This window comes from Macaca mulatta, chromosome 19, assembly GCF_049350105.2.
Source record: "Macaca mulatta isolate MMU2019108-1 chromosome 19, T2T-MMU8v2.0, whole genome shotgun sequence".
In the NCBI taxonomy this organism is placed as follows: Eukaryota; Metazoa; Chordata; class Mammalia; order Primates; family Cercopithecidae; genus Macaca; species Macaca mulatta.
Genome location: NC_133424.1, coordinates 10,355,814 through 10,369,635, shown reverse-complemented (window position 1 = coordinate 10,369,635; position 13,822 = coordinate 10,355,814). Strand labels below are relative to the sequence as shown.

Sequence of the window (13,822 nt, the reverse complement as noted above, 5' to 3'; positions counted from 1 at the left end):
ACCCTTCTCAGCATTCCACAAGTTACTTCCTCCTTCCTTTGTTCTCGTCTACCTTTGCCTCTTTTAAAAAGTGACAAGTTGCTAGGCAATCAGGACAAATATAGAATGTGAGGTCCCGTTCCAGCCAACGGAAACCGAATACAGCAGTAGGGTGGAAGCATCAGGTTATAAACGACCCTGTCTCCTTTGTTTGGTGTACTCTCGTGGCAAAACTGCTGGTGAGTGTACCCTTTCTGTAGGAACTAAAAACGTCCTTGCTGAGTAAATTAAATTAATGTTCAAGTGCTATTTCTTCATGGCACCGAGGAACAAGCATTTCAAACATATATATATGTATACACACACACCATATATATGTATGCACATATACATACATAACTAGAGACAGGGTCTTGCTACTTTGCCCAGGCTGGTCTCAAACTCTTGGACTTGTAGAAAATGAAATAGCGGTTCCTCTTCAAAGGGACTTTCCTCCCAGTCTGAAAATAAATAGTAATCTCTCTTAGAAGCCAAATTTTCTGAAAGATCTGTGGTAATATTCTTTTTTTTTTTTTTTTTTTTTTTTGAGACGGAGTCTCGCTCTGCCGCCCAGGCTGGAGTGCAGTGGCCGGATCTCAGCTCACTGCAAGCTCCGCCTCCCGGGTTCACGCCATTCTCCTGCCTCAGCCTCCTGAGTAGCTGGGACTACAGGCGCCCACCACCTCGCCCGGCTAGTTTTTTGTATTTTTTTAGTAGAGACGGGGTTTCACTATGTTAGCCAGGATGGTCTCGATCTCCCGACCTCGTGATCCGCCCGTCTCGGCCTCCCAAAGTGCTGGGATTACAGGCTTGAGCCACCGCGCCCGGCTGTGGTAATATTCTTAAATTCTACCAGCTGTAATAAAGAAATCAATATACTCTGTGTTCTTAGCTCCCACATCTTAGCCTAGATATTTGCCCGGGCATGCCTGAACTGGTCCGAGCAAGCATTAGGTCATGGCCTATTCCTTTATTTAGAAGTGTTTTTGCCTCTTTCAACAGTCCACAAGTTATTTCCTCTCTTCCTTTGTTCTCCTCTGCCTTTGCCTCTTGTGGGAAGTTCTAAGTAGCTAGCCAATCCAGTCATGTATAGAAGGTGAGGTCCTGTTCTGGCCAATGGAAGATGGACACAGCAGTAGAGTGGACACGTCAAGTTTAAATAACCCTGTCTCTTTTGTTAGTGTGTGCTCTGGTGGCAAAACTGCTAGCCAGTGGCACCCATTCTGCAGAAAGTAAACTAGCCTTGCTGAGATCCTTTGTCTCAGTGTTGATTTTGCCAAACTAAGCACCAGTTCCCAGCAGACTCAAGATGTGTACCTGCCTTAGTCTCCCAAAGTGCAGGAATTACAGGCGTGAGCCACTGCGCTCTCCCGAGAAAAGCTTTAAAGGAGCATCCCCTGGGATGCGTCCAATCCCTCATCCCCGCCCTTCCAGCCCGACCAGCCGCCTGCACCGCCTGCTAGGCCCGGTCCCACCTCTAAACCGCCCCCGAGTACGGGCCACACCCCTCGCCCACAGTTCCGTCCGGAGGCCCGGTTTTAACCTCAATGTTTTCTCTGGATCTATTTCTGCATCCTCCTCCCTGTGCTAACCCCAGGCCTTCTCCGCACCCACCCGGGAGGAAACCAGAATTTCTGTGTTTGAAACTCGAGCCCACGAGCCCCGCCCGGCCAGAGGCTCGAAGCGGAAGTGACGTCAGCGCACCACCGCCATCTTTTCCGGCGCTGGCTCCTCTCGGTCAGTGGAGTTTCGCCTTTATGGTGGCGGAGTCAGCCGCGGCTGTGGTGAGTTCCGCCTGCTTGGCGGTTCCGTAGATAGCAGGGGGCGGCAAAGGAATGATTGCGCGCCGTCGCGCAGGAGCCTCCCGCAGCCGGTTCACTTCGCTCGCTTCTCCAGGGACTATCGGTCCTCCCTGCGCAGCCAGTTCCGAGAGGCTGCACACTCAGCTCACTGCAACCTCTGCAACCTCTGCCTCCTGGGTCAAGCAGTTCTCCTGCCTCAGCCTTCCGAGTACCTGGGATTACAGGCAAGTGCCACCACGCCCGGCTACTTTTTGTATCTTTAGTAGAGACGGTTTTGCCATGTTGGCCAGGCTGGTCTTGAACTCCTGACCTTAGGTGATCTGTCTGCCACGGTCCCCCAAAGTGCTGGGATTATAGGTGTGAGCCACCGCACCCGGCCAACTTTTGAAAATTTTAAATTCTGTTCTTCAGTTATCTTAGGTACATAGTGAAGTTAATAACACACATGGCTGGTGACTACTGAATTGTTCTGTGCAGGTCTGAACTGTCTTCTGGTCATATTGAGGGGTAACAGCATCCACAGGAGATTAGGCTCTAGGGACAAATATCAGACCAATTACTAGGGTTGTTTGAATGTAGGTTTTTTCAGTATTAAATAGAGGTAATGGGCCAGGCATGGTGGCTCATGCTTATTATCCCAGCACTTTGGGAAGCCAAGTCAGGAGGATTGTTTGAGCCCAGGAGTTTGAGACCAGCCTGGGCAACCTGGTGAAACCCTGTCTCTACTAAAAATACAAAATAGCCGGACCCAGTGGTGTGCACCTGTAGTCCCAGCTACTTGGGGGGCTGAAGTAGAAGAATCACTTAAGGCCAGGAGTTCGAGACCAGCCTGGCCAACATGGCGAAACCCCGTCTCTACTAAAAACGCAAAAATTCGGCCGGGCGCGGTGGCTCAAGCCTGTAATCCCAGCACTTTGGGAGGCCGAGATGGGCGGATCACGAGGTCAGGAGATCGAAACCATCCTGCCTAACACGGTGAAACCCCGTCTCTATTAAGAAATACAAAAAACTAGCCGGGCGAGGTGGCGGGCGCCTGTAGTCCCAGCTACTCGGGAGGCTGAGGCCGGAGAATGGCGTGAACCCGGGAGGCGGAGCTTGCAGTGAGCTGAGATCCGGCCACTGCACTCCAGCCTGGGCGACAGAGCGAGACTCCGTCTCAAAAAAAAAAAAAAAACAACGCAAAAATTAGCCAGGCATCCTGGTGCATACCTGTAATCCCAACTACTCAGGAGGCTGAGGCCTGATAATCGCTTGAACCTGGGAGGCAGAGGTTGCAGTAAGTCGAGATCGCGCCACTGCACTCCAGCCTGGGCAACAGAGTGAGACTTTGTCTCAAAATAATAATAATAATAATAATAAGGAGTGATGATGCCTACCTGTGGTCCCAGCTATTCAGGAGGCTGAGGTGGGAGGATCACTTGAGCCCCAGAGGTTTAGGCTACAGAGAGTCGTGTTGGTGCCATTGCACTTCAACCTGGGCAACAGAGTAAGACCCTGTCTCAATAGAGAGAGAGAGAGAGAGAGAGGATAGATGTAATGATAGCTATTGGGAAGGATGGTTGTAATTAAGTTAGCATGTATATATAAAGCTACTAGAGCTACTTCTGGCATATCAGTCCTCAGTAAATGTCAGTTACTGTCATTAATACTTTTGTTATTGAGTGACGATACTGAGTGAGCAATTTTTGGTGGCCTTCACATCTGTCACCTGCAGAGGCAAAGTTCAGGCATAATGTTTGATGACTGATGTTTCATGCTTGTTGTTTGATGATTGATATGAACAGGACCGCAAATAACCCTGTACAAAGAGAAATGGAGATTGCCTCTATCCACCTAGATTCATAAGCTGCCCTGAGGTGATCTTGGCATCAAGGAAGGGATGCACATCGCACTATCAGCTTCAGAGAATGGCAACCATTGATTTGTCCCATGGTAAGTCCTTGTTGATGCTCTTTTTCAGAGATTCTGCTTTAGGTCACTCTGCACACCACAAGAGTCCAGTGAGCTGGGCCTGAGCAGGCATGCAGCTGATTCTTTTAGGAGGAATTGAAGTGAACCACAACAGAATGCTGTTTGTTTGTTTGTTTGTTTGTTTGTTTTTGAGACAGAATCTTGTTCCGTCACCCAGGCTGGAGTGCAGTGGTGCAATCTTAGCTCACTGCAACCTCCGCCTCCCGGGTTCAAGTGATTGTCTTGCCTCAGCCTCCCAAGTAGCTGGGACCACAAGCACATACCTCCAGGCCTGGCTAATTTTTATTTGTTTGTTTTTGTTTTTGAGACGGATTCTCACTCTGTCTCCCAGGCTGGAGTGCAGTACCGTGATCTCGACTCACTGCAACCTCTGCCTCCTGGGTTCAAGCAATTATCTGCCTCAGCCTCCCATAATTTTTGTATTTTTAGTAGAGACGGGGTTTCATCATATGGGCCAGTCTGGTGTCAAATTCCTGACCTCAAGTTATTTGCCCGCCTTGGCCTCCCAGAATGTTGGGATTACAGCCATGAGCCACTGTGCCCAGCCAGGATGCTGTTTTAGAATTCAGCCCTGGTTTGTGTGCCTTAGGAAATGCTACATAAGCTTCATGAGTATTACTACTATGGGCAGATAGAGAGTCACATTTTTCAGGGTGTAAGTTTCCTTGTAAAATGAAACTATTACCCTTTACCCAACAGGCAGCTCGGCCCACATCTGCTTTTCTGGGTCTAGCTGACACAGGACTACTATGGCATTTCATGGCAGTGTTGTGTGTGTACAGTTTTCTCGAGTGTGCAGGAGCATATGGGAATTTCAAGCTAGGATGGAGTGACTTCTAGGCATGAGAATGTGGTTAGGATGGGCAGCTCTGGCTTCTCATTGCCTTCTTACTTTTCCACTAGGGTTTTTTTCCAGGGAACCAGTCTGCCCTTTTGAAGAAAAGACAAAGGCAGAAAGGATGGTGGAGGACTACCTGGCAAATTCTTATCAGGTAAACAGACAATGTACTGTTATACAAAATGACATACTTACATCCAATAGGTAGACACATTTCCTTCTAGACAGACTCATCTTCAGAGTTTTCTTAGAGCAAATGAAGCCTTACTCAAGGACTGAGTCCCCAGATGAATTTCCGCAGGGAATGAAGTCTCCTATATGTAAAGTGTTAAGTTGAAAGTCATCTCAATATCTCAGTAATTACTAATTAAGCTTGACTTTCTTGGTGCTAACTGCATGTTTCTTATATTGCTGGGTTCTGTGACAGATGATAAGAGAGATGAAAGTGTCCTTTTATCAAATAATTTATTTACTCATCAGCATTTATCAGGTATCTGCAGTGTGCTCAGGAGTGTGCTACATAAAGACCAATGGGACAGGAAGAGCTCCTAACCTGGTTGTGCTGAGATAAAGTGTAAGCAGTGTGCAGTGGCTCATGCCTGTAATTCCAGCTACTCTAAAGGCTGGGGTGGGAGGAACACTTCAGCCCAGGAGATTGAAGCTGCAGTAAGCAGCAGTTGTGCCTGGGTGACACAGTGGGACCCTGTCTTTATATATAAATAAATAGATTGAATAGATAGATAGATAGATGCTAGATAGATAAAAATTCATGTTTAGGAAGGAAGTACTGTTCTAATAAAAATAAAATTTAAAATTTAAAAACGCAAATATTAAAAAGTTAAAAGTAAATAGATCAGGAAAAAAAGATTAAAAAAAATTTTTAAGTGCTGTTTAAGGCATATGCCTGTTGGAGGTCACCTTTGAGTGTTTAGACACAAGAGCTCCTGAGACATTAAACCCTGGAGTAGATCATGGGAGACCTGAGAACCACGTATAAGTGAGTTTAAGGTTCCCCTTCCTCATTCTCCAGTGAGCATTGGTGGAAGTGTTCATTGGCTCAAACCAGCATGTGTATGATAACATAGGATTCAGTGACGTTTGATGATGTGGCTGTGGACTTCACCCCGGAGGAGTGGGCTTTACTGGACACAACTGAGAAATACCTTTACAGAGATGTGATGCTGGAGAACTACATGAACCTGGCCTCCGTGGGTAAGAGTAACATCACTTTGCTTGGTATGGTGGCCTGCACCTATAGTCCCAGATACTTGGGAGGCTGAGGTGGGAGAATCGTTGGAGCCTGGGAGTTTGATACTAGCATGGGCAGCATTGTGAGACCTTGTCTCTTAAAAAAAAAATTCTAGGCCGGACGCAGTGGCTCACGCCTGTAATCCCAACACTTTGGGAGGCTGAGGTGGGCGGATCAAGAGGTCAGGAGATGGAGACCATCCTGGCTAACACTGTGAAACCCCATCTCTACTAAAAAAAAAAAAAATTAGGTGGGCGTAGTGGCAGGTGCCTGTAGTCCCAGCTACTCAGGAAGCTGAGGCAGGAGAATGGCGTGAATCCAGGAGGCAGAGCTTGCAGTGAGCCGAGATCACGCCACTGCACTCCAGCCTGGGCGACAGAGTGAGACTCCATCTCAAAAAAAAAAAAAACCTAAAAATGAAGACTAGGCCAGTGATGGTGGCTTACGCCTATAATCCCAGCACTTTGGGAGGCCAAGGCGGGCAGATCACATGCGGCCAGGAATTTGAGACCAGCCTGGCCAACATAGTGAAACCCCATCTCTACTAAAAATACAAAAATTAGGCAGACTTGTTGGCGGGCACCTGTAATCTCAGCTACTTGGGAGGCTGAGACAGGAGAATTGCTTGAACCAGGAGGCAGAAGTTGCAGTAAGCCGAGATTTCACCACTGCACTCCAGCCGGAGTGACACAGTGATACTTCGTCTAAAAAAATTAATTAATTAAAAATAAACACTAGCATCACTTCTTGTAGCCTGTTATAGAGCAGATGTATGTTACATGTTTGCTTGTCAATTCTGAATACAGTGGGGAATAACAGAGACAGTCCCAAGTAACAGTCCCTGCTGTAGTATGGGGTTTTTTTGTTGTTGTTTATTTATTTATTTATTTATTTTAAATTTAATTTTATTTATTTATTTTTAGTATGTTTTAATTTACGGTGGTAATCCTGGAAACATCATCAACAGCATCAGCTTTGTGCTGTAAGAAATATACATCTTCCGGCCGGGCGCGGTGGCTCAAGCCTGTAATCCCAGCACTTTGGGAGGCCGAGACGGGCGGATCACGAGGTCAGGAGATCGAGACCATCCTGGCTGACACAGTGAAACCCCGTCTCTACTAAAAAATACAAAAAAACTAGCCGGGCGAGGTGGCGGGCGCCTGTAGTCCCACTACTCGGGAGGCTGAGGCAGGAGAATGGCGTGAACCCGGGAGGCGGAGCTTGCAGTGAGCCAAGATCACGCCACTGCACTCCAGCCTGGGCGGCAGAGCGAGACTCTGTCTCAAAAAAAAAAAAAAAAAAAAAAAAGAAATATACATCTTCCTTCCTATTCTTTTTTTTTTTTTTTCGAGACGAAGTCTCGCTCTTGTGCCCCAGGCTGGAGTGCAATGGCACGATCTCAGCTCACTGCAACCTCCAACTCACAAGTTCAAGCGATTCTCCTGCCTCAGCCTCCTGAGTAGCTGGGATTACAGGTGACTACCACCATGCCCGGCTAATTTTTGTATTTTTAGTAGAGACGGGGTTTCACCATGTTGGCCAGGCTGGTCTCGAACTCCTGACCTCCGGTGATCCGCCCACCTTGGCCTCCCAAAGTGCTGGAATTACATGCGTGAGCCACGGCATCCAGCCTTCTTCCGCTATTTGATTTAGTAAATGGGAAACTCCAGGGTTGGGGCCCAGTCATCTGTGTTTTCAGAATCAATGAAGATGAATCATATACTATCATGTTTGAGATCCAGTGGCAGAGTTGTTTACCCATGAGAGCAAGCATCTTTTTGTTGTACTTACTTTATTTCTGCTTTTTTTTTTTTTTTGAGACAGAATCTCACTCCGTCGCCCAGGCTGGAGTGTAATGGTGCCACTTTGGCTCACTGCAACTTCAGCCTCCCAAGTAGCTGGGATGAGACACACATGCTACCATGCCCAGTTAATTTTTTTTATTTTTATTTTTTGTATTTTTAGTAGAGATGGGGTTTTGCCATGTTGGCCAGCCCAGTCTTGAATTCCTGACCTCAGGTGATCCACCCGCCTCGGCCTCCCAGAATGCTGGGATTACAGGTGTGAGCCACTGCACCCGGCCTACTTACTTTATTTATTTATTTTTAATTTTTTTGGTGACAGGGTCTTGCTCTGTCACCCAGGCTGGAGTGCAGTGGTGCAATCTCTGCTCACTGCAACCTCCGCCCTCCCAGGTTCAAGCAGTTCTCCTGCCTCAGCCTCCTGAGTAGCTGGGATTACAGGCAAGTGCCACTGTGCCCAGCTAATTTTTGTATTTTTAGTAGAGAAGGGGTTTCACCATGTTGGCCAGGCTGGTCTTAAACTCCTGACCTCAAGTGATCCACCCACCTCAGCCTCCCAAAGTGTTAGGATTGGGTGGTGGTGGCACACACCTGTAGTCCCAGCTAGTCAAGAGGCTGAGGCAGGAGAATCGCTTCAAAATGGGAGACAGAGAGGTTGCATTGAGCCAACATTGTGCCACTGCACTCCAGCATGGGTGACAGAATGAGACTCCCTCTCAAAAAAAAAAAAAAGAGATTTTTAAAGATGCACTTTGCCTCAGAAGATTTAAGCTATTTTTCTCAGAGTTTTGGATATCTTTGACTTTTATTTTCCGTCTTGTCAAACATTCCTATGATCTAATTAAACTACCTGTTCTGTGTCTTTATTAACTTTATCATTTTGATATATGCTCTTTATCTAGATCTTTCGTACTTTCCTTTCCTGAAGATCTTCTCTTCCTGTTTTCCATCAGTTTTAATTTTCTTTTCTTTTCTGAAGTCTCCCTGTGTTGCCCAGGCTGGAGTGCAATGGCACGATCTCGGCTCACTGCAACCTCTGCCTCCCGGGTTCAAGCGATTCTCCTGCCTCAGCCTCATGAGTAGCTGGGATTACAGGCATGCACCACCATGTGCGGCTAATTTTGTATTTTTAGTAGAGATGGGGTTTCTCCATGTTGGTCAGGCTGGTCTTGAACTCCTGATCTCAAGTTATCCACCTGCCTCAGCCTCCCAAAATGCTGGGATTACAGGTGTGAGCCACCACTGTTCCTGGCAGTTTTAATTTTCACAGAAGTAGTTTGTAATAAACTATCTAAACACATCAGTTGTGTAATAAACCCCACATCATTATAGCCTAATTTTTGACATACCAAAATCCTCAAGATTCTCTGGCTTTTATTTTATTGCTGTGTTTAATTTGAAAACAAGTAAAAATGACTCATGTTAAACTAACATTTCTTCTCTAAAGGCTTACATTTCTTTTTCTGCTTAACTTCAGAATGGGAAACACAACCTAGAATCAAACGGTCATCATTTCAGCAGGGTTTTTTGAAGAATCAAATATTCAGTGGGATACAAATGGTAAGATTCATGAGGGATACTTCTTAATTTCCTCTCTTAGAAAAGATGGAGAATTCCATTCTAGAATATCAGCACAGTCAGAGGTGTGGCTTACATCTGTAATCCCAGCTACTTGGGAGGCTTAAGTGGGAGGATCATTTGAGCCCAAGAGTTCAAGGCCAGCCTAGGCAGTATAGCAAGATCCCATCTCTGATTTTAAAGAGAGGGTGAATGTGGTGGCTCACAGCTGTAATCCCAACATTTTGGGAGATTGAGGTGGGTGGATCACTTGAGGTCAGGAGTTTGAGACCAGGCTGGCCAACATGGTGATACTCCGTCTCTACTGAAAATACAAAATTAGCTGAGTGTGGTGGTGGGCACCTGTCGTACCAGTTACTTAGGAGGCTGAGGCAGGAGAATGGCATGAACACAGAGGCAGAGGTTGCAATGAACTGAGATTGCACCACTGCATTCCAGCCTGGGCGACTGAGTGAGACTGTCTCAGAAATAAAGAAAGAAAAACTAAGTCTGTAGTCCCATCACTTTGGGAGGCCTAGGCAGGTGGATCACTTGAGGTTGGCACTTCGAGACCAGCCTGGCCAACGTAGTGAAACTCTTATCTCTACTAAAAATACAAAGGTAGCCAGACATGGTAGCAGACACCAATAATCCCAGTTACATGGGAGGCTGAGGCAGAATTGCTTAAACCCGGGAGGTGGAGTTTGCAGTGAAAAAGAAACAGCACAAATGAGAGATACTTGAGAGAATTAGAGAAGTAGCCTGCACCGTTGAGGGAGCAGGGTCTCTGGAGAGAGTCTGAATGTGGTGAATTTTGTGATGTTTCATTCCTGTATAACTTGTCACTTCAAAATACCCACAAGTACACATTCCCACATAAGTAACTAGACATTGATGATTTAAACAGTTTCATGAAAATCTACACTATTTGGTTGGGTGCAATGGCTGACACCTATAATCCCAGCACTTTGGGAAGCTGAGGCAGGTGAATCGCTTGAGCCTAAGAGTTCAAGACTAGCCTGGACAACAGAGACCCTGTCTCTACAAGGAATAAAAAATTAGCCGGGTGTGTTGGCATGCACCTGTAATCCAAGCTCCTCGGGGGACTGAGGTAGAATGATGGTTTCAGCCTGGGAGATTAAGGCCGCAGTGAGCTGTGATTGTGCCATGGTACCCAGCCTGGGTGACAGAGTAAGATCTTGTCTCAAACCACCCCCCACAATAAAAAAAGAACTACAGTTTTTGTTTGTTTGTTTGTTTTTTAACAATTAGAGCCAGTGGCATAGAATTCTAGCCAAAGTTCCCATCATTCAATCTGGAAGAAATCAGGAAGTCAGGAAATAAAAACAAGGAAGAAAAATTGTAAAAATTATAATTATCAAAGTAGACAGACATGGTAACTCATGGCTATAATCCCAGCACCTTGGGAGGCTGAGGCAAGGGGGGTTTGTGAAGAGTTTGAGATCAGCCTAGGCTACATAGCAGGACCCTGCCTTTATACTGATAAATTGAGGCTGGGTGCGGTGGCTCATGCCTGTAATCCCAGCAATTTGGGAGGTCGAGGCGGGCAGATCACGAGGTCAGGAGTTCAAGACCAGCCTGGCCAACGTGGTGAAACCCGGTCTCTACTAAAAATACCAAAACTAGCTGGGTGTGGCTACACGTGCCTGTAATCCCAGCTACTCACGAGGCTGAGGCACGACAATCACTTGAGCCCAGGAGGTGGAGGTTACAGTGAGCCGAAATCTCGCCACTTGCACTCCAGCCAAAGCGAGACTCCATCTCAAAAATAAATAAACTGAGGTGGGGCATGGTGGCCACGCCTGTAATCTCAGCACTTTGGGAGGCCGAGGCAGGCAGATCACCTGAGCTCAGGAGTTTGAGACCAGCCTGGGTAACTTGGCAAAACCCTGTCTCTACAAAACAGAAAAATTAGCCAGGTGCAGTGGTGGGCACCTGTATTCCTAGCTACTTGGGAGGCTGAGACAGGAGAATCACTTGAGCATGGGAGGTGGAGGTTGCAGTTTGCTGAGAGTGTGCCACTGCACTCCAGACTGGGAGATAGAACAAGACTTTCTCTCAAAAAAAAAAAAAAAAGTAAATAAACATTAAGAAGTAAAATAATAATTGTCATTAAAATAATGTTTCTGTGTTCAGATGGGTGAAATCTCTTTATATGTCTGAAAATGTTTTAAAACCTTTATCCCGTCATCAACAGACAAGAGGCTACAGTGGATGGAAACTCTGTGACTGTAAGAATTGTGGAGAGGTCTTCAGTGAACAGTTTTGCCTTAAGACACACATGAGAGCTCACAATGGAGGGAACACTTCTGAGGGTAATTGTTACGGAAAAGACGTCCTCAGTGTGCACAAGGAAGCCTCTATTGGACAGGAACTTTCCAAATTTAATCCATGTGGAAAAGTCTTCACTCTAACTCCAGGCCTTGCTGTACATCTTGAAGTTCTCAATGCAAGACAACCCTACAAATGTAAGGAATGTGGAAAAGGCTTTAAGTATTTTGCGAGCCTTGATAATCACATGGGAATCCACACTGATGAGAAACTCTGTGAATTTCAGGAATGTGAGAGAGCCATCACACCTTCCTCACATCTAAAGCAATGTGTAGCAGTTCATACTGGAAAGAAATCCAAAAAGACTAAGAAATATGGGAAATCCTTCACTAATTTTTCTCAACTTTATGCACATGTGAAAACTCATAAAGGAGAGAAGTCCTTTGAATGCAAAGAATGTGGAAGATCCTTTAGAAATTCCTCATGCCTTAATGATCACATTCAAATTCACACTGGAATAAAACCACACAAGTGTACATACTGTGGGAAAGCCTTCACTAGATCAACTCAACTTACTGAACATGTAAGAACTCACACTGGAATAAAACCCTATGAATGTAAGGAATGTGGCCAAGCCTTCGCTCAGTACTCGGGCCTTTCTATACACATACGAAGTCACAGTGGAAAGAAACCCTATCAGTGTAAGGAATGTGGGAAAGCCTTCACTACATCCACAAGCCTTATTCAACATATAAGAATTCACACAGGAGAGAAGCCTTATGAATGTGTTGAATGTGGGAAGACCTTCATTACTTCTTCCCGTCGTAGTAAACATTTGAAAACTCACAGTGGAGAAAAGCCCTTTGTATGCAAGATATGTGGGAAAGCATTTCTGTATTCCTCACGCCTTAATGTTCACCTGCGAACTCATACCGGAGAGAAACCCTTCGTATGTAAAGAATGTGGGAAAGCATTTGCTGTTTCCTCACGCCTAAGTAGACATGAAAGAATTCACACTGGGGAGAAACCCCATGAATGTAAGAGTATGAGTGTTACCATTTAGCCCATCAGTTGCCATCTTTAATTATTGGCAATGACACCAAAGATTATCAGATTTGTCCTAAATGCCTTGCGGAGGTTGTAATGGCTCATGGATTGGCTTTGGATGCCATCCTGAAGGTCTGAAATTAAACCTACAGGTTCTGAATACAACTTCATGGTTGCCTAAGTCTGGGCATCTGTGAAGAAGGGTCATGGATGGTGAGGTCAGTACTGAAGCCTGCCTCACCTTGGTGACTAGATTCCTAAGATCATAGCGTTGACAAGTTCTGTATGAGATACATCATGCAGATTGATCCCAGCCCCTGTTGATTAGTGGCTGCCAGTGTGGCACATTTATGTCAAAATTTACCAGAAACCAAGATGATGTAGGACCCCAGAGGTGGGTTGTTAAGAGATGCTCCTCCAAGGGTCTCTTCTATTTCCCAGATCCTGCAGAGCATGGCAGGAATGAAACCATCCTTAACTGCCAGTGCACTTTCACAGCTGATTATTTCTGTGTCCCCTTGTAAAATCTAAGAAGTGTGACAGCCTTGCCTGTTCTACCTTGTATGTCTATTTTAGGTGGCACAATGTAGGTGGCAGTGGCTCTTCTAGTATAATCCAGTCTCTCACTCCTCTTAAGATGGCTGATATAGTCCATGAATCCCACTCATGATCTCTTTATCAAATGATTGTTCAGCCACACTTTCAGGATTCTCTTCAGCACAAGTTTTCTAATTTTTGCAGTATGGATAGGTTGAGAATTTTCCAAATCTCCAGGTTCTGGATCCTTTTTCCTTAACAGTTGCTTCTGCAATTCAAGTCTCCTCTTTGGATTTCCCTGTAAGCAGTCAGGAAGAATGAAGCTTCCAGTGTCTTTTAACACTTTAATTACAGATGTTGGTGATAAATACCTAATTTTATCTCTCTCAAGCTCTACCTTGCACAAAATGCTAGAATACAGTTCTGCCAAGTTCTTCACCGCTTCATATCAAGGGTTGTCTTATTTCCCAATAGCATGTTCCTCATTCCCCAATGACACCTCACCAGAATCACCCTTGCCAACCTTATTTCCAGCTTGCACATCACAATTTTTTCCAGGCACTACTCATTTGTCACTTTTTTTTTTTTTTTTTTGAGACGGAGTCTCGCTCTGTGCCCCAGGCTGGAGTGCAGTGGCGCGATCTCAGCTCACTGCAAGCTCCGCCCCCTGGGTTCATGCCATTCTCCTGCCTCAGCCTCTGGAGTAGCT

General features: G+C 45.7%; 1 protein-coding gene across 5 annotated transcripts; it reads left to right on the top strand.

Moving 5' to 3' along the window:
- Positions 1-1,729: 1,729 nt before the first annotated feature.
- On the top strand, positions 1,730-13,559 carry LOC714188 (uncharacterized). Of its 5 annotated transcripts, none has more exons than XM_028839259.2 (6): positions 1,730-1,802; positions 3,658-3,752; positions 4,695-4,783; positions 5,715-5,841; positions 9,158-9,240; positions 11,456-13,559. In XM_028839259.2, exons 2-6 carry the CDS (start codon positions 3,728-3,730, stop codon positions 12,590-12,592), a joined length of 1,461 nt encoding a protein of 486 aa, XP_028695092.2. In that variant the 5' UTR covers positions 1,730-1,802; positions 3,658-3,727; the 3' UTR covers positions 12,593-13,559. The 5 variants fall into 5 exon arrangements, with proteins under 5 accessions (XP_028695092.2, XP_014978284.2, XP_014978286.2 ...); XM_015122798.3 differs by having other exon boundaries at positions 3,605-3,752; XM_015122800.3 differs by having other exon boundaries at positions 3,605-3,752; positions 5,660-5,841.
- Positions 13,560-13,822: the final 263 nt, after the last annotated feature.